This window comes from Tiliqua scincoides, chromosome 1, assembly GCF_035046505.1.
Source record: "Tiliqua scincoides isolate rTilSci1 chromosome 1, rTilSci1.hap2, whole genome shotgun sequence".
Classification (NCBI taxonomy): Eukaryota; Metazoa; Chordata; class Lepidosauria; order Squamata; family Scincidae; genus Tiliqua; species Tiliqua scincoides.
The window spans coordinates 304,103,662-304,124,206 of NC_089821.1; the positions used below are offsets into that span (position 1 = coordinate 304,103,662).

Consider the following 20,545-nt stretch of genomic DNA (forward strand, 5'->3'; position numbering starts at 1 on the left):
GGGTAGGGTACAGGGTCCCAGTCCTCCAAGTCACATGGGGGGGGCATGCCACTTCTCCAGCAGTTCTCCAGTATTTAACACACACCCCTATGTCCAGGAGTTTGTCTGAGGCCTGTGGAGGCCACTTGCAGCCTCCCCAGGCTTCAGAAGGCTTCCTGGAGGCCTTTGACTGGCACTTCTGGCCTCCCGAGATGTCCTTGGGCGAAAATCGGAATGCCTTTCTAAGGCCTCCAGGAGGTCTTCTGAGGCACGAGAGGCTGTGTGTGGCCTCCATGCACCTCAGACCACCTCCCGGACGCCAGGTGAGTGTTAACAGGGGATTTCAGGCTGCACCGGACACCGGCAAGACATATCAAGCCCAAATGTTATCAATGTGTAAACCGAAAGCTCACCCAACACCCTCCTGCAAAGCCCATTACTCATCTCACCAACACGTTACAGAGTTTCAAGGAACATAATCTGGAAGTGATCTAAAACATCTATGACATTTGAAAGCCTTGGATCGAGACTGGGCATTATTTCCTATCAGCGTACGCGACCTTGTTCTTCCACAACGGTCTTGAGCTGTCCCTCCTCAACTTTGCTTCCACGAGTTCACTTCTCCACTTAATAGATTAGGGGGTGTTTCCATGCATAGAAAGATCATTCCAGCTGGATTGGAAAAAGTTTTCAAGCCTCCCTTTTTTTTTTTCTTTTTTTTTGCCTTCATTTCCGTCTGGTGTTTTTTCAGTTCAGGGCAACAGCGTGGAAGAAGTGATGGAGAGGCTGTTGTCCATCAAGAAGCGCCCAAAGAAACGGAATTCGGAATCCAGAAAAGTTGCCAGCAAGGTGAATGAGAGCACACAGACCAGTGAAGATTTGGGGGAACTTCTAACTGCCGATCAGAGCCCTCTTCCGGCTACTTCCTCTTCTGGCACCTCGTCTATCCCAGAACCCTCGGATGTTTCTGAAACGGTCACACCATCCCAAATACCACCATGCTCAGCATTGCCAGGACAAAACTCAAGTCCACCTAGTGTTGCACCACCTCCTCCCCCTCCTCTCCCTAGAACTGCATGCATGTTACCACCACCTCCTCCTCCTCCTCCTCCTTTGCCTGGCACATTAAGCATGGCCACTCCTGTTCTCACAACACCCAGTTTGGCAGCCGTCCCTCCGCCGCCACCACCCCTGCCTGGTATGGGAGGAATCCCTCCACCTCCCCCACTCCCAGGCATGTTGCCACCACCTCCACCTTTACCTGGTATGATAGGGATCCCCCCTCCGCCTCCCCCACTCCCAGGCATGCCGCCACCCCCTCCCCCCTTACCTGGTATGACAGGGGTCCCTGCACCTCCCCCGCTCCCAGGAATGCCGCCACCCCCTCCTCCTCTGCCTGGCATGGTCGGTGTGCCGCCTTCTCCCCCATTGCCTGGCATGGCAGGCATCCCACCTCCCCCACCCCTAGGAGGACCCATGGAGGAAATCGTGGTTGCGCACGTGGACTATTCCCTTGGGTCTGCCAGACCCTTCTCCAAGAGAGTGAAGCCTCCAACGCTAAGGATGAAGAAACTGAACTGGCAGAAGCTCCCTTCCAATGTGGTGAGAGGTAGGCGCTTCTAAGACTGTGTTTCTATTGGTGTTCTTACCAAGGGGAACATTGGTGGCACTTGCGTGCACCACTAAGAACAGCAAAAGGAGCCAGCAGTTCATTGAATTATACCAGTGCATTACCCTCTTCCATCTGAAACACTTATGTTTTAATCTTCCAAATGCAAATCTTTCAGGTGTCTCAATTATGTCTAGCTTTTATCATAAGCAGAAATGCCTGCCTTTGTAAAGTAGCATATGGTAAGAACATAAGAACATAGGAAGAGCCCCACTGGATCAGGCCATAGGCCCATCTAGTCCAGCTTCCTGTATCTCACAGTGGCCCACCAAATGCCCCAGGGAGCACACAAGACCACAGGCACAACCTGTGTCCTGGTGCCCTCCCCTGCCTCTGGCAATCAGAGGCAGCCTGCCTCTAAAACCAAGGTGTAGTCCTGTGCAAAATTCTGCTCAAATGCTAGTTCAATAGAGTTCAATTATGTTCAATAGAGCTTACTCCCAGGAAAGTGTGTATAGTCTTGCATGCTCAGGTTGCAGATCAGGAATCTGCAATGCTACAATGAGAATGGGTAAACATCAAATACATCAAATCTCATAGTTGCTGTGGAATCCTGAGAAAGCAGGGGGGTGCTTAGTATTTGAAAAGTCAGTGAAGGATCGTGTCCTTGTTAATTGGTAGTTTGTTTGTGGATTGTGCATCTGAGTAACTTAATACAGGATATATGGCAAAAATATCAAAAAACCATTTTCCCTTCAGAGCCCAACATTTAACTTTAAGATGTCATCATATTGGGCCAGCCATAATGCCCTGTGTGTCTTTCAGAGAGTCACTCCATGTGGGCTTCAGCAACAAGCAGCAGTGAGGAAACAATTGAGCCGGACTACACAAGTATCGAGCAACTGTTCTGCTTCCCACAAACAAAGCAGAAAGAAAAAGAAGCAGCTCCGGTGAAGATAGAACCAAAAGAGGTATGCAGAGTAACTGATTGTTTTGTTTATTAAATAATACATGTTTGTATGTAAAATGTATTGTACGTTTGTATCTGTGTGTACATGTAGGTGTGCACATATACATATATTTGTGTACTACTTAGGTTTATATTCTCTCTACGGTTTCCGTACAGAGTCTTCACCTACCAAATGTTTATGCCTAATAAAGGTTGACTTGACTTGACCAAAAGAGGTACAATATGCTACATTTCTATCCCTGCCTCCTCTGGGTGACAGTTTATTTCATCTAATAGGACTGATAAACCGGGCTTGTAGCTAGCTCCTCACCTGTGGTGATTAACAGTCTCCTCTGGGCAACCAGTTCTCAAAGCTGGAGTTGCCTCTACATTTCTTTCCCTATTGCCCCATTATTGTGTCACAAAATGTGTAACTTTCTACATAAGTGTAAATTCCAGATGTTTTCAAGGCCCTGGTCTGTAGCAACAAAATAAACCAAAAGACGAACAAATATGTATGTTTGCTTAATATTTTATTTATTTATTTATTTATTTATTTATTTATGCAGGTATTTATATACCGCCTTTCTTTGGTCGTCAGATTTCTCCTCAGACTTTAATCCAAGGTGGTTTACATAGGCAGGCTGTTCTAAACCCCTGTAGGGATTTTTACAATTCAGTTCTAGTCTAGAAAGACAGTTCAGTTCTTGTCTAGAAAGACAGTTCTAGTCTTTCATAGAACTCCTCCTTCCAGCTGGAAGGAGTAATACATTTGTATCCTGCCTTTATTTCACTGAGGAAGATATGATGGTGTTCATAGGGTCTGTTGCACTCTCCCCTCCAGACACTTATTAGTTCCAGAGCTGCTTAGCTTCAGGCACAAGGAAGGATTGCTGAGTAAACTTTCACAGGTTAAGACCCACTATCAAATGCACAGAGTCATCCTCTTTTTATATATTATGTGTATATACTGTTTGGATTTTTTTTCTTCTTCTGTGCATTGTGAAGTTCCACTCTACCAAGCATCTTTCTCAAAGTGAAACTCAAGATGTTGAAATCCATCAATCTTCAAAATCTGTATTTCTGGAATTCTGCAAGATTCTTTAAAAAATCGCTTTTATTTTGGATTGGACTTTGGATTATTCCGTTGTTTTGAGAAATTTATTTTTGAGTTTATTTTACTTCTAAAATCGTGGAAAAGATTTAAAAACAACCATCACTACTATCAGTTATTGACATTGCACCATCCATAATCTCTACCAGAATTCAAATGGAGAGGAATTTATGGATATCAGAATAACTAATAAGCAGAACTGAGAGAATCTGCTCATTCCTAAAATACTTCCAAACTTAAGGAAAAGGACATGGGTCAGTGGTGTTGCATGCAGAAGGTCCCAGGTTCGATTTCCGGCGTTTCCGGCTAGGACAGGGAAAAGACTCCTGTCTAGAAGGTCACAGCTTGTAGAGAATACTGAGCTAGATAGATCAACAGACTGTCTTAGTAATGCATTCATTGATTTGATGAAGTGGACTCTGGTCCATGAAAACATGTTTCAGGTGCTCCTGAAGTACCAGTAGGTTTTGTTTTGGCACAGATCTGTGTGGATAAGACAGGCCAGTGACAAAAATTATGAAATGATTGCAGACTTACTTGTAAGGCTGACCAAAAATTGTATTGTGTTTTCCAAACAGATCACTTTCTTGGATTCCAAGAAGAGTCTCAATTTGAACATCTTTTTGAAGCCGTTTAAATGGTGAGATGCCTTTTCACATCGGTGAAAGAATGAATAGGTTAAGAGGATGGGTATTTCTGAGCAATCTTCATCAATGCCGCCATCAGTTTGCCCATGGAATTCTTGTGGATTTCGACAGCATTCCTGAGACTGTCCATCAGATTGCATTTTGTGTGCCTGTACAAACTTAGGGTGCAATCCTAACTAGTAGGACTTGGGGACTTGGGCTGGCTTGGGAGGGTTGCAAACATGCTGTAAAGCATGTTTGCGCCTCCTTGATGGGAAACCGGGCCGGCGCTTCTTGGAGCGCCGGCCTGTGGAGGCTGACATAAGCCTCTGCGCCGGCTCCCCCTCAGATACTTGTGTCGGCCCCGCTGAGCCGATGCAAGCGGAAAAAGTAGGCGGGGGGTGGCGAAGAGGAGGAGGGAGGGAGGCGTTCCTGGGTGGGGGCAGGCGAGCGATGGGTGGGCAGGGAGCAGGAGGCTGGGTTATGTGGAATCCAAACCCCTGTTCCCGGGTAGAACGGAGTGGCTTCAAGCCGCTCCGCTCTCCTCGGACTTGCGCCACCTCAAGAGGCGCAAGAGGTGGCGCAAGTCCGAGGAGACCCATTGGGGCCAGCAGCCCTTACCCGGGGTAAGGGGAAAAGTTTCCCCTTGCCTCTGGCTAAGCCACTTATGGCCACTATCCTGCACTGGATACATCACAAAGCTCTGGCTTGCCGGTTCCAGCACAGGATAGGATTGCACCCTTAGTGTCATATCCAGAATTTGCATGTGCTCTAATGTGTGCAAGGAGCCCCCGCAACCAGCCATCCTGATTCAGCCAAGTGAAGGGCTCTTTGCACCTGCACAGCTTTCCTCTGTGTTGAAGCATATATATATTTTATTTTGGTTGCATGCCCTGTCTTTTTTTGATGGACTGATCCTCAAAGTGGCTTACAACAGCCTGACTGCTTACAACAGCCATTCAACACATGCACACACAAAGTGGCAGGCGTTAATCCTCTGGCTAATGACAGAGGGCTGCTTTGCTTTAGGTCTGCAGTCCCCAGGCAACTGGGGATCAGAGGATCAGAGTTCTATCTGGCAGGACAGACAGATCAGAGTTCTGTCTGGAGAGGAAGAATTCCATGCATGTACTGGAAAACTGCTGTGGCTGGAAATTGCTGAGTCTGTGCTTGTGTGTGCTGTTGGAAGCACTCTCATCTGATCTCGGAAGCTAAGCAGGGTCAAGCCTGGTTAGTACTTGGATGGGAGACCGCCTGGGAATACTGGGTGCTGTAGGCTTATACCATAGTCTTTCGAGACTGAAGGTTGCCAGCCATTTTGGAAGCACTAAACTGGAATTGTTTGTTCATTGTTGTTGATTGCCTTTGTATCCCATACATCCTCCAAGGTGCCTAGAGCAGGATGCATGATTCTCTTTTGACAGAAGAAAGCAGAATGCAAATCAAAGGGAACTATGCAAAATTTAGATGCAATGGAAACAGAGTAGTCTGTTCATAGGAGAGGGTGAAAAATTCTTCAAAGGCGTAAAAGAGTATAAAAATGTAACAAGCATATAAAACAGCGATACTTTTCATTAGGAGTCTCCTTTATCCACAGTCCCAACGAGGAGGTTGTTGCCATGATTCAGAAAGGCGACCGAACGAAGTTTGACGTCGAGGTTCTCAAGCAGCTGCTTAAACTCTTACCCGAAAAGCATGAAGTAAGTTTCCCTGCCTCTCAATTCAGTTGTTCTTTGTGTTGCAAATGGATGTGTAAATGTGATGACTTTATTAAAACTTGTCGCTTCTGTTTTTCTGCTTAGATAGAAAACTTGAAATCCTTCAAAGAAGAAAAGGACAAATTAGCAAATGCAGATCAGTTCTATCTTCTCCTCCTCCAGGTTCCCAGGTAAGAGGAATCCTCACTGTTATGAACCAAGGTCTGGCCTTAGAACCAAGTGGGAACTTACAGCATAATCCTATACATGTCTGCTCAGAAGCAAGTCCCATTACTCAGGCCAACACACATTTTGCTTCCTTAAACGTTACACCAATTCCTGGGTATATTTGGGGTGCTGATTCCAAAAATGGCATCCATTTTGCCCTATCACGTCTAGTTTTGGAGATATACTATAGCCTCTTTAGTGAATGGTTCAAGCAGCTTCCTCACGACGAAGCCTACACCATGGCTTGAAACAGTTTTGAAACCAAACTGAACATTGAACATTACCAAAATGTTGACGCACTTCCTGCTCACTTGAAACATCCAAAGACCATAAAGGAAAGTCTGAATGGAATTCCCCACTCAGCACTGTCCTATAGTTGTATTACCTGGGATCTGGGGGAGGAGTCATAGCTCTGTATTAGAGCACATGCTTGGCATGCAGAGGGCCTGGGTTTAATCTCTAGCATCAATGATGTCAATGGTATTTTTAAGCTACTGTTAAAAATATGACTACATTCCAAGTTCATCTGTACTTTTAACTTTCCAGTTCACTTTCAGTTCAGCCATTAATATGAAAAAGTGTTTCGGAATGTGGTTCAGATGCTTTGAACCGGTTTAGATATAGTTCATGCAGAATAATATCAAACTCTCTTGCCTGCAGTATATATAAAATGAATTCAGTGATAATTCTCTGTTAAGATAGTTCAGTGGTCTGACTCAGTGCACAGAAAACTGTGCCCTACCTCTGGAGTTCTTGTTGTTGTTGTTATTAACAGTATTTATATACTGCTTATCAACTAAAAGTTCACAAAGCAGTTTGCAGAGAAAAATCAAATAACTAAATGGCTCCCTGTCCCAAAAGGGCTCACAATCTAAAAAGATGCAAAAGAATACCAGCAGACAGCTACTAGAACAGACAGTGCTGGGGTGAGGTGGGCCAGTTACTCTCCCCCTGCTAAAAAAAAAGGAACACCCACTTGAAAAAGTGCCTCTTAACCAATCAGCAGGGGTTGATTACTTTGTTTGGGGCAATAGCCAAGAAGGCCTAAACAATTGAAGTCAATTTTTCTAATATAATTCTTGCTTTTTAGAGGGCGACTGTAGGAAAAACCAAGCCAGTTCAAAGTGAAATACATTGAAATTCATAACATAACTAGCATATAATTCTGCTCCTCAGCGATGATTAGTCTGAAAAGAGCTTGACCTGGTTCTTATACCTAGGCAAAATGACGTTTGTACCTTCTCCTCCATCTTAGCTACCAGCTTAGAATTGAGTGTATGCTGATGTGTGAAGAGACCACTGTTCTACTGGAGATGCTGCAGCCCAAAGCAGAAACTATTAGGAGGGCCTGTGAAGGTAAGTAAGAGTGAAGCCCTCAGCATAAAAGAAGGGCCATTTCCTTCCAGCTGAGGGTTATCTGAGCATTCTGTGTCTGTAGGGTTGGCTCACGCAGACAATTATAACCAGAATGAAGCCTTGTCTGCTTGGTATGTAGTGTGCTAATCCCATCTGCATAGCAACAGAGTTTCCAAAGAAACTTCAGTCTGCCTCTCAGCTCAGTTTGGCTTTCACAAGATAGCCAAACTTCCTTATTGGGAATCTCTTCTCGGAAGTACACAAGCTGTACTTCTGACTAAATTATGTGGTAATCCTGCAGGGAGTTCTTCAGTACATGTACATTTTGTCTTTAAAAGGAGATTGGACAGATCTATGGAAGAAAAGTCCATCACAGGTTACAAGCCATGATGACTATATGCAACCTCTGACAGGCTATCTCTGCAAGGGAGTCGCAATGGTTGTCTTGAGTGCACCCAGAGGCATCTTGTGGGCCACTGTGAGAAACAGGAAGTTGGACTAGATGAGCCCTTGGGCTGATACAGCAGGGTTCCTCTTACGGTCTTATCTACCATTCTGCTTGCTAAGAGTGATGTGCTGCGTGATTTAGCATGGCATATCTGTCCTCAAGCAAACGTTTAACCCTACACTAGATGGATTGACTTTTCCAGGTCTAACACCAGTTCCAAAAGATGCTCAGGCTTCAATATGTTTCCCCTGGTGGTGAGATACTCATATCTGCTCTCCTCCTACTAAATATCAGAGGATGCCATTTTACAAGAGTTTCCAATTGGTGATAAAGACTTCAGGTATTTTGGTATACCAAAAAATACCACTGAATTGTGTTTCCTATAACATTTGGTTTAGCTTTTAGGTAGGTAGATGTCCAAACCATCAAAATGCTTTCACGTTTGTTTAGCGGTGGATTTGTATAACTGTAACAGGGGTGCCAACTTGTTGACTGATCCATCCATTTTTAAAATTGTTGTTGTTGTTAGATCTCCTCGCAAGCCACCGGTTGCCAATTTTCTGTCAGCTGATTCTCAAAGTTGGAAACTTCTTGAACTACGTAAGAAATATTTTTAAAATCCTACTTTTCAAAGTTTTATTGGTAGATTTTCCTTCTTCTCGTATTTACATAAATATAATAAACTACTAAAATTTGTCTTAGAGCATACTCGTAGGCATGTCTGCTCAGGAGTAAGTCCCACAATGTTCAGTGGGGCTTACTTCGAGGAAAGTGTGTATAGGATAACAGCTGTAGTGACTGAAGCGTTTGTGTCTTTTCTGGGTAATTGTTTTGTTTTCCATTCTCAGGGAAGCCACACAGGAGATGCGGACGGTTTTAAAATCGGCACTTTGTTGAAATTAACAGAAACCAAAGCAAACCAGACCCGTATCACTCTGCTTCATCACATCTTGGAGGTATGCTTTGCTTGGCTCTGGCTGGAATATTCAGCGGGTGTCATGCACTCCATAATTTATTGTTCTGTTTTTTTTCCCCCACTCCTTTCTAGTAGATTTACTGTAATTCGTTACAAGATTGGCAGCCCTATCCTATTCCTGATTGGGCTGTCTTACATAAAAATTTCTGACAGCAGAACAGAGTTCCACTGTGGTAGAATTGCTGCCGACAGTGCGCACAGTGCTCTGTCTGTGGCCATTTTGCAAGTGCTGTCGCTATAGGGGGGAGCACCATGACCCCATCATGCCCCCTGGACAAGGTAAAGCAACAGTGGGAACGGGGTAGGTGGGGAAGGGCAAAACTGGACAGGGAAGGGAGAAGAACATGATGAGGCATCTGCCGGAGAGGGTGGAGCCAGTGGCGATGACAAGCACCAGATTCTAACCCTTCTTTTTAAGGCTCCTTGCCCCTTTCGTCTCCTCAAATATGCATCAGCTAAAGAGCTTGCACAGGTCCGAGGAGACCCACTGCAGGGTAACAGCCCAATCCTAACCAACTTTCCAGCACTGATGCAGCTACAATACAGCCCTGAGATAAGGGAACAACTATTCCCTTACCTTGAAGATGCCTCCCTGTCAGCCCTCACACCACAGAATCCAGCGCATGCCCCATTGATATGGCTGCATCAGTGCTGGGAAGCTGGTTAGGATTGGGCTGTCAAGGGTTTACAGTGGGGCAAGGGGAAATAATTCCCCTTTCATCCAAAGCCTGCCAATTCACTGCCTCCCTCTGGATACAGCCCGTACTCTTTTTTGCACAGCTGGGAGTAGGAAGGATAGGATTGGTCTCTAACTCCAGTTGATATCACTATCACTTAATCTGGCTTAACTTTCTCTAGATTGAGCCAACAGTTTACTTATTTATTTATAGAATGTATATCCCGCCTTTCTACCCCACAGAGAGCACTCAAGGCAGCTTACAAATAAAATGATCCTAAAAACACTGATATATACCGCAGACACTCACACATAAGTCAATCCCACAGATAAGTTGAGGGCAGGTTTTGAGCCAACAACGATGGAATTTTCTGTGACCCTCGGATAAGTCGGGGGTTAAACTTAGGGGGTGTCTGACTATAGTTTTGTCTGATTTTACTCGAGGTCAGATCCTGAAAAATAACCCACCGCTAATTGTTACCTAAGAGCTGTAGTCTCTTATTAAAAACATAGTAAAAGATCATAAGATACATTTTTATTCTTTTTAAATTCTGGTCTTCATCACCTTTTTGTAAGCACTATCAGAGTAAGTGCACTGTAAACAACATACCAGTAAAACAGTGGGTCCCAACCTGGTATTCATGTACTCCCAGGGACACTCAACAGGACCTTTAGGGGTACTTGAAAAAGAATGGAATAATGGTAGAAAAAGGCAGGTCATGCTCCAGAATGCCTTGTAAGACAGGAATGCCCTGCAAGGACCAGCAAGGCAGGAAGGGAGGTAGCTAGTTGGTTGTGAAATCCCTACCAATAGCTAGTTTTTGGTCATCAATTCATGTATGAACCAGTGATTGAAAACCAGCACAGTAAAAAAGCTGAAACATAATATGGAAAGTGATCAATCACCCAGAATTTCTCAGCACACTTCTGGTGCAAAACAGTGCAAAGGCAGAGTCTTCTGTTCTTCAAACAGATAAAAAGAGAAAACACTGTGATAAATACAGGAAGTTTGGGCTTTCATATAGAGGAGATGAGGGCTTATATTATTAATTACAAACATTTTGCTAGTATGAAGGGTACAATTTATGGAAATGGACTGCCAAGGGATATGCAAGTGAAAAAGGTTGGGAACCACTGCAGGAGAACCATGAATCAAATCTACCTTTAAGGTGTCTGGTGTGTTAAGCCAGAAGCTCTACGTACAACATACAACCCATAACACATAACTGGGAGTGTGCAATTCAATTCACAGCAGAGAGATGCAGCTGCATATATTTGCAACCCTTTTTACTCAGAAGTAGACCCACTGCTTTCCATGGGTGTTATTCTTAAGTAAGGGTGCATTGAATTGTAGCCTGGTTCAGATGGAAAGGAGAATTCCCATCCTGGTGTTTCAGAAAACAGACCTGTTTTGCAAGCATTTGCAAAGCAGAACCAGACTGCAGCAGAAGGAAGGAGAATAAAAGGTTAAGAAATTGTTTCTAAGGAGCTGTGCCTGCCTGCTGCTTGAGAAACTTGGTGCCTGTCTGTCTGCGGATTGAGAAATGAAACTGTTCAGAGTTGAAAGGCTCTGTCCTCTGAGTGAACCGGAGATAAGGTGAAGTGATAATTGCTTGATTACTTGGCAGAAATTTCACATACTATAGGCGAGTATCTACGGTAAACTAAAATATTTAAAACAAGGAAGCGCAGTAAAACTTGGATCCCAATTAAAATACGTTCATAAAAACTGTTCTTTAATTAAAGAGTTGAAAGATGGGGAAAGTTTATTCAAGGTCATTCTCTCTTCTATTTTCTGACATTTTTTTTTCCTGAATAATCTGTTGCAAAAATAATTGTTCTAAAGTTTGGTTTTTGTGGTTTGACTATGTGAGACTTTCATTCATCACATGTCCCATTTGCCTTCATATCCTGTAGGCCAAACTGAACAGTTTTTTAAAAAAGAAGTTTCTTTTTTGTAGTCTTATGCCTTGCTTACGTTTTATTCGTTGTCCTAGCAATGCCACTGGATTTGTCCCTAGTGGTTAGCTGTACTGTTTTTAGCTCTACTATTTTTTTAATGGCATTTTCCCCCATAGCACAGATTTGCCCAATGGGTTTTCCAAAAGGAATACAAACTCTCAGTCATCACTGGCTTATTGTTCAGTGCAGAAACAAACTGCAAGTTGCCAAGTGAATAATCAGAACCTAACCTTATTTATTTATTTTTTTCCCCTTTTTAGGAAGTGGAAAAAAATCACACAGACTTGCTACAGCTTCCCAAAGATCTTGAATATGTTTCAAAAGCAGCTGGGTAAGGATGCATTGCATGTGTGGAGAGTCTGCGTTTTGTTTAAATCTTATTAAATCTTAATGCCTGTGCAGGCATGTTTTCCTCCAGGATTGTCTTTAGGAAGAGGCTGAGATTTAAGCCTCATGAACATCTCCTTTCTCATTGTCACAAGAAGTGACATCTGGGAGACCACAGTACCTTTTCTTTGATTGATCAGTTTGACTTGGAATGAGCATGTTTGCAAGAGTTCAGATCCAAGACTTGCTCCTGATTACTCCCCCCTGGAAACACTCCTAAGGAGAAAATAATGGCCCAACAGGTCTTTGTTTCTTGTGTTTCAATGAATCAGGTGGTGCAAGGTTCATGGAAACTAGATCTATCAGACTAGATCTACCTCTGATCTTTGTGTTGTGGAAAGAGATAAGAACCCCTTAGTTCAGTGCTCTTCAACCTTTTTCGGGCCATGACAAAGACGGACAGACAGGGGGACACACCATTGGTGTTACACCCCGTTACACCTCTCTCTTGGGAACCCTATCCGTCTCCTCACTCCTGCCCCTGTCACCGCCCACAGGGGAGTTCCGTTACACCCCATTACACCATCCCAGCACAGTTCACTGTAACAAAATATTCTTATTAGAGAGAGAGCAGAAAAAGTTATCATGAAGCCTGGTACTAGTGAAAGCTATTTTTGCACAATTGCTAAGAACCTGAGCAGGACTGGGACATAATCTCCTGGTACTTGAAGGTGCAAGATCCCTCCCCCTTTACCTGGTGGTGCTCTAATCCAGTGCCCTTTTTATGTATATTGGCAACCTTCAGTCTCGAAAGACTATGGTATCGCGCTCTGAAAGGTGGTTCTAGCACAGCGTCTAGTGTGGCTGAAAAGGCCAATCCGGGAGTGACAATCCCTTCCACACCCTTTTACATTCCTGTAAATTGCCATGACTCCACAACTGAAGCTTCACAACCCCATTGGGTAACTTATCCCCTGCTCCAGTTTTCTGGATACTGCAAATAGCAAACTACTCCTTGTCTGTATAATGTATGGGTCATTCCTTTTCAGAATCAACCTTGATGTGATCCGATCTGAATCAAGTTCCAATATCAAGAAACTGCTAGAACTTGAGCGAAAACTGTCATCAGTAGAAGAAGTGAAAGAGCAGTATGGAAAAGCCATCCAGGTTGGTGTGACCCAGGCTGAAGCTATCCCACACGCTACTTGAATGTATCCCTCCATTTTGGCAGCGCAGATTACCTGATGCTTTCTTTTCCCAATCTTGGCCCAATCTCTTTCAGGATAGCATAAGTGCCAATAAGAAGCTGGAGGAGGAATTTGAAATTATTGAACAGAAAAAGGTGGAGCTTGCCAACTACCTCTGTGAGGACCCAAACAAACTGTCCTTGGAAGATATATTTAGCACCATGAAAACCTTCCGGGACCTTTTCATCAAAGCACTAAAGGTTTGAATCTAAAATTCTTGTCGGTTGTGGGATGATAATGATGATTATAAGACCCAAACTAGATGATGCACACCTCACATACTTGGGACCTGTGTGCTTGATTTTTCAAATACAACTAGAAGCCACTTGGCTTCTAGTGCATTGAAACTGCAGTACAGTCGTGGCCTTGGCATCCGCAGGAGTTCCTTTCCTGGAACCTCCACCAATAATGAAATCTGCAGGTCAGGAACTCTGTAATCCTCTGAGTGCAACCAGAGTTATGCTCCCCAGTCCTCAGAAGTCTCCCCAACCCTCAGAAGGTTTCTAAGGCCTCTGAGAGGCAAAAATGTGCAACTTCCAGTTTTCGACTTAAAACCAGAAGTTGCCATTTTCAGCCTTCTAGAGGCCTTAGGAGGCCTCCTGAGAGTTGGGGAGGTCGCACGCAGGTGGTGTGGATGGAAGGTGGTGTGGATGGTAGACTCCCTGGTGGGGGGGGAGCATTCATGCTCCTAGACAACTGGCATGTCAGGAAGGAGGCTAGACTAGAACCCATCTTCCTGACATCTACCTTTCTGCATGTAGGGAATAATTTTGTAATTAAATCCTATGAGCTTCCACCTGCATTATGAAGTGATGCAGTTCACAAAGGAGTTTCCTAGCTCATCTGCAGTGGTGCAAAGAACTCAACCCCACCTTGTTCGTTTTGGTTACCAAACTTGAGAAGGTTGTGTTTGGAAGAGTTGAACCCTTTATGATTTTTGTAAGAAAGAACACCTCCTTGGGGAATTTGTATCCTAGCCAGAGATTGCATATCCCTGTCTGAAAGCAAGATGGAGCTGAGATGCTAAATCTTGATTTTGGAAGTCTCATGAGGAGAAGGTCAGAGAGGTGTCAGGAGGCACAAAACTTATAGGAAGCAGGCTAAGTCATGTGGCGCAAGGAGACTAAGGGCCGAATCCTATTGGCCATCAGCGCCAGTGCTGTGCTGTGCTCCAGCGCTGGCACTAGGTGTTGCAAACATGCGTAAAGCATGTTTACAGCACCCTTAGTGTAAGGAGCACTGGTGCCAAGCCAGAGCCAGTCAGCGCTGGGTGTGCTGCTGGGAGTAGGATGCCACGTAGTCCCCTGGAGATGAGTGAGATCGCCAGGCGGCAGTGCAGGCTTACGGGGTGGGGTGGGGGAGGTGTTCTGGGCCAGGTCGAGGAACTGGCCTGGGAGGCAGACCTCCACCAGATTCTATCTTCTGTGTTGGGCTGAAGAGCAAAATAGCCAGTGCAGACTTGAGAAGCCACATTGCAGGGCCTGCACCCTTACTTGGGGGAAGGGGGTGAATGTCCCCTTCCTCCAAGGAGACCTCCAGCAGCTTCCCAGCACCTACAGTGGTCACCATTTTGACACTGCTGTTCCTTCAGGGGCTGTGACCATTAGGACTGGGCTGTGGATATTCTTAGCCAGAAAATGTAGACCAAAAGCTTCCGTATTCAGAAGCAGCATTCTGATTTCTGGGTATTGGAGACAAATGGGGAATGGCTATTCCCACTATGCCAGCTACCAGGCCACCATCCATTAGAGCACTGTTGGATTAGAGGAGTCCTTTTGGTTTAACCCATAAGGATGTTCTTACTGCTATGTTAGAATATAATAAAGCATTTTTAAAGCACTTCTCACTTATTTTCTTGTTGTCATCTTTACAATAGCACATGTATAATAGGCTAGTAATATAACACCTGCATCACAAGCAGGCCTGGGGCTGAGGATGTGGGGCTCATCTAAGGCCACTTAGAGAGTTTGTGGCAGAGGTGTGATTTAAACCCATTTTCTAGTGCACATCTATTAACAATTGTCTATGGCTATACAACTCTGAAAGCGCCCGATCTCGTCTGATCTTGGCAGCTAAGCAGGGTCAGGCCTGGTTAGTACTTGGATGGGAGACCGCCTGGGAATACCAGGTGCTATAGGCTTAAAAATAACCCCTGCTAACTGGGTAAGAGACACTTTTTAAGTGGGTGCTCTTTTATTTAGCAGGGGGAGTGTAACTGGCTCTCCTCACCCCAGCACTGTCTTTTCTAGTGGCTGTCGGCTGGTGTTCTTTTGCATCCTTTTAGATTGTGAGCCGTTTTGGGACAGGGAGCCATTAGTTGCTTGTTTGATTCTCTCTGTAAACCGCTTTGTGTCCTTTCCATTGAAAAGTGGTATATGAATACTGTTAATAATAATACAATGGCACTTCTGCTAATAAAGTAAAACTAGAAGCAGCTATCACACTGAGATTGTTTCCCAACTGCAGGATAACAAAGACCGAAAGGAACAAGCCATAAAGGCTGAGAAGAGGAAGAAGCAGCTGGAAGAAGAAGAGAATAAGAGGCAGAAAGGAGAAAATGGAAAGATCAGTGAGTAGTCCAACCCGCTCTGCTAACTGGGCAAAGATGTATTTTTTCATGTGGTGCCTCTCTTAAATTTAGCAGGAGAGCAACTGTCCCTCTTCACCCCATCGTGGCGTCTCTTCTGGTGGCTGTTTGCTGGTGGTGTTCTGTATTTTTTAAAAATTATGAGCCCTTTTGGGACAGGGAGCCATTTAGTTATTTTTTCGATAAATCACTTTGTGAACTTTTTTGTTGAAAAGCAGCATATAGATTTTTAGCAGTAGCAGCATAAAAATCCAAGTGGAGATTTGAAACGGATCCTTCTTGTCCTGGTTTGACCTTCACAATTGCTACACCATGCTGGCTTGTGTGCACACTTATCCAAGCCTGCATCTTTGGTCCAGTCCATTGTGCCCAATCATGGGTTTGTGGCTGGTTGTGAGAGGGGTAACTGTGCTGCCAAGAAGAATTAGCATTGAAGCTCTGTACAGGGTCTAGCAATGAATTGGCACAGAGAAGCGGCACACAACGGGGATGGAAATAAAGTACAATGCTTGGAGTAAATGTTCTTACAAGGGTGTGGATCTGCTCCTCGTTTTGCTTTTGATATAGGCAGAGCCATTTTGAAGGTTCTGCAGGAGCTACTGGAAGCCATTCGTCCTGGTGCGATCAAGGCTGTATGGACTCCTTGACACTTGTCTGGGGTGTTTTCATAAATCCTAATCAAAAGGAGCTTGAGTGGTTCCATTGCATCAAGCTCATGTGCCCTTCCATTTCTAGTTACAGTTAAGAAAGGAGTTGTGAAGCAAGAAGAGGTTTGCGTTATTGATGCCTTACTGGCCGATATCAGGAAAGGCTTCCAGCTACGGAAAACTGCCAGGAACAACAAAGCTGAGTCGGACACTTCTGCTAAAATCTCCCCCGGTCAGCCTCAGAAAGGGAAAGAGACAGGTAAGGACAGAGATTCAGGCATACTGTCAATTTCTACTCTCCCTTGCTTGAAATATAAAAACATGTCCTTGCATTCTCTTGCAAGAGTTGTGCCTTTCATAACTTTTTTTCTTGAGACCACTCTTTCAATCCTGTCCTGTCCTTGTAAAAGCTGAGTCATATCTCTGCTTCCCAAAAGAATCAGGGCAATTTACACCAACAAAATAGGAACGCAGCCACGCAGTCGGAATATAAGCCCAGCAGAATTAAAAACGGTAGAAACGGCAGCAACGGCAGAATTAGAAACAGTAGAAACGGCAGCACCTAATTATCGTCCTGCAGTGAATGGGTAGCTTTATCCCACAAGCAGCTGCTTAAGCACTTTTTGACACGAAGGTGATTTTGTTTAATGCTGCTTATAGGGAGTATAACTCTGGTATGAGCCCTCATGTGGCAGGATCTGGGATTTACCATGGCATAGGCTGAAGCTAGATGCTATTGGTATGGAAGATGCAATTCAGTTTCCCTCTTTCTCCTGTGGCATCTAGGCTTACTCAATGTATAACATGATTTCACCATGCTGGGAGTTTTCTTTTCCCATCCAGTGGTGTAGCTAAGCCGAGCCCAGGGGGGCCATTGCCCCCTCATGGCAGAGTAGCAGTGTTCCACTGTATCTACTGGGGGGGGGGTGACACTGCAAATGCCACAAAGTCGGCCCACCCGCCCTTGTCCCCATTCGGCTCCAAATGGAGCTGTTTCCGGGGCCAGAGCCATGCATGCATATAGGAAAGGATGACTGCACAGGTGTGGGCGGGGGGAGGGTAATGCAATGATGTGGGGATCATATCACCTGGCCCCAAGTACCGCACCCCCAAGCTATGTTATTGATCACACACACACCCCATAAATGGCAAACAGTGAAGTAAATCAGGCTGAGTAAAACTTGGGCCAGATGAGACCTTATATTAAGCTCATGATTTGGCCTTGCATTTTTTAAAAAATTATCAACTTAATTGGCAGCTGTGAATCAGGCAGGGTCAGGTCAGGCAAGGATTTTTTTAACCTTTTCCACTGACAAAAATCACCCCCAAGCTGCTATTTTGCAGTGAGAGAGAAGCTGATCCTGATCCCTCCTACCCCACAGATGCTATTTAAAGTTTTTTAAAAAAATGCAAAGCCAAACTACATGTTTAACGTATCAAATAAGGTGACTTCCTAGCATGATAATGCCATGTCACATACTGAGCACTGCTATACCTCACAAGATGCAAGGTGAGTGAGAAGAAGACTGCTGTTTGGGGCCGTGGTTTTGTATTTTTTGTAACCGTGGAGTCCCCCTGGCCAAACTAGAGGTGTTTTCAGAGTTCAGCCTGGTTCTCAGCTGAGGAGGTTAACTGTTACTTGGTCCATAAGACCGTACTGCTTTGGAGCCAGATCCTATCCAACGTTCCAGTGCCAGGGTAGCTCTAAGGTAAGGGAACAAACATTTCCTTACATTGAGGATGCCTCCATGAGTGCTCTCCACCACAACATAAGAACAGCCCCACTGGATCAGGCCATAGGCCCATCTAGTCCAGCTTCCTGTATCTCACAGTGGCCCACCAAATGCCCCAGGGAGCACACCAGATAACAAGAGACCTCATCCTGGTGCCCTCCTATTGGTGCCCCATTGGCTGGTGCCCCATTGACATGTCTGCATCAGCTCTGGAAAGTTGGGTAGGATTGGGCCCTTAGACAGCAGGCTACCTGATGGAATAGCTCCTCCAGAGCAACATCTACCTCTATGCAGGAAATGGACGTGTCAAAGAAAAGGCTAGGCTCCTTCACCTGCAATCTGTCACAGTAGTCTGCAAACAGGTGTGCTCCCTCATTTGTTGTTTGTGAGAATAAGCGCTCCCAAATGTACGTGTGGGTGTGTCACCCTTGTGTGTGTTGTTTCTTTTCAGGCAAAAGCATTCAGTCTGCAAAAGTCCCAGTGAAAGAGAGTGATGGTTTGAGTGCAGAAAAGAGTGTCCAGGGCCAATTAGGAAAGATTTCTCTTTCAGAAGCTGCTGCTGCCCCAAATGACAAACAGGAAGTCACTGACCCCTTGGCATCTCACAAGCCGCTTGCTGGTGGAGGAAGTTCTTCAAGCCAGCCCACTACTGAGAAGAATTCCTTAAACATATTGGCAACGGAGGGAGGCAAAGAACCTAAGAATGGAACCACTGCGCAAGAGAGGACTGGCTGCCTTCGTGTCCAGGACAATGTGGACTACAATGACATAGTATTTTCTCAGTCGACCTCTTGTGTAAAGTTTGCGAGTGGAGATTTGAGTAGCTCAACCAGCTTGAGAGGTGAAGCAGGTTCCATCAAATCAGAAGTTCAGACTGGTAGAACTGAACCTCTTGACTTGCAAAATGGCTTACATTCAGAGGACCAGGTAAGCAGTGCTATCCGAAAAGCCAGCGGAACAGAGGAAACGCCTGGAAATGCAGAGAAGCTATCCGCCGCTGAGGCAGTGCCCCCTAAGAGTCCGGCACCGATAGAGGCAACAAAAGAAAATGAGGCCCCTTCCCTAGATTCCTTGTTGGATATTTCTCATGAGGTATCCTTCTCAGAAGAGCCAGTGGCTGATTCTTCGTGTTCAGCACCCGTCCCCTTGGAAGAAGCTCTCACTGAAAAGGATGGCCAAAGAGTCTCTACAAAGCGCAGAAACAAAAAAAAGAGGCACAGCAAAAGCCACTCAGGTAAGCCAGTTCAGTTGCTAGAGATTAGCGCTGAAACCAAATGTAACCGGCCAGGCTGAGAATAGACCCACCCTCCCTTTCGACAGGGGTTTGTCAAGGAGGGCCAGCAAACGGGGACAAAGTGTGCAACCTCCTTGGTGAGTCTTGCTCAGTCCCCTCTCCTTTTGGGCACCCTGCTGTGTTTTCTTTTTAAACTTCAAGACCGCCCTCAGTCTGATTTGGCTTCAGATGTCGTCATGAAGCCAAGTTCAACGGAGAGGAATGCTACCTGCCTTTACTCTGATTTGGCTTTGTGGCAGCACAGTTTAGCCAATGAGATTGCACTATAGATGGGCATCCGTCTGAGAGCAGATCTTCCTGACCTCCCTTTGGCATCATGTGGAGAAAAGAAAACACGGTGTATAGCAGGGAAGTGCTCGCATTGTCTGGATCGTGTCCCATGAAAGCTTGGTTGAAAAATGCTGAGTCAAAGTTAAGCACTGTCTGGCTGATTTTAGTGGGAGATTTAAACATGTATTCAGACCCTCCCCCTGAAATTAGTGAGACCATACAAAGACTTAACTTTGCCCTGTGGACAATCTGTGGACAGTTTTAAACAGTGTATATGTAATGCAGAAGTTGGGCATTCAAGCAACTCTTTATTTGTTAACATTTTAAAAGTATTTATCCATGTGCTGTTAATATAGTTGTAACCAAAAGCAAAAATGTTTAATTCATGAAACTGAGTTAAAGCTGTAGAGATACAGGGATCCTGTGTACAGCACCCTGATGATGCTGTTGCACTGCCCTCCATGCATTGGGGGATTGGAGAACTATTTCCTAGCACAAACAACCAAGTGTCAGGTAGCATCTCCAAAACAAACACATTTATTGAGCACAAGTTTTCATGCGCTAGAGCTCACTTCATCAGAGGCCAAACCCCACTCGCTACAATTTTTCCCCCCTCTATACCAGTGGTTCTCACACATTTAGCACTAGGACCCACTTTCTAGAATGAGAATCTATCAGGACCCACAGGAAGTGATGTCATGACCAGAAGTGACATCATCAAGCAGGAAAAAATTTTTAACAATCCTAGGCTGAAATTCTTCCAACACTTACCCAGGAGTAAGTCCCATTTACTATAATTGTTAAAAGAATATACATAGTA

At 44.8% G+C, this 20,545-nt stretch overlaps 1 protein-coding gene and 1 non-coding gene across 3 annotated transcripts in view; both read left to right on the plus strand.

Annotated features, from left to right (window-relative positions):
- INF2 (inverted formin 2) overlaps window positions 1–20,545 on the plus strand; it is a 75,805-nt gene that overhangs the window by 49,357 nt on the left and 5,903 nt on the right. For both annotated transcript variants that reach the window (XM_066629475.1, XM_066629479.1), the window contains exons 8-21: window positions 731–1,588; window positions 2,414–2,559; window positions 4,230–4,291; window positions 5,875–5,977; window positions 6,080–6,165; window positions 7,458–7,558; window positions 8,536–8,606; window positions 8,855–8,962; window positions 11,881–11,951; window positions 12,997–13,114; window positions 13,230–13,394; window positions 15,661–15,763; window positions 16,517–16,687; window positions 18,613–19,395. In XM_066629475.1, coding sequence (XP_066485572.1) covers window positions 731–1,588; window positions 2,414–2,559; window positions 4,230–4,291; window positions 5,875–5,977; window positions 6,080–6,165; window positions 7,458–7,558; window positions 8,536–8,606; window positions 8,855–8,962; window positions 11,881–11,951; window positions 12,997–13,114; window positions 13,230–13,394; window positions 15,661–15,763; window positions 16,517–16,687; window positions 18,613–19,395 — 2,946 coding nt within the window. The remainder of the gene's footprint in view (window positions 1–730; window positions 1,589–2,413; window positions 2,560–4,229; window positions 4,292–5,874; window positions 5,978–6,079; window positions 6,166–7,457; window positions 7,559–8,535; window positions 8,607–8,854; window positions 8,963–11,880; window positions 11,952–12,996; window positions 13,115–13,229; window positions 13,395–15,660; window positions 15,764–16,516; window positions 16,688–18,612; window positions 19,396–20,545) is intronic.
- On the plus strand, window positions 15,216–15,334 carry LOC136637989 (5S ribosomal RNA). Its single transcript, XR_010793587.1, has one exon. It is a non-coding gene; the product is annotated as a 5S ribosomal RNA (ribosomal RNA).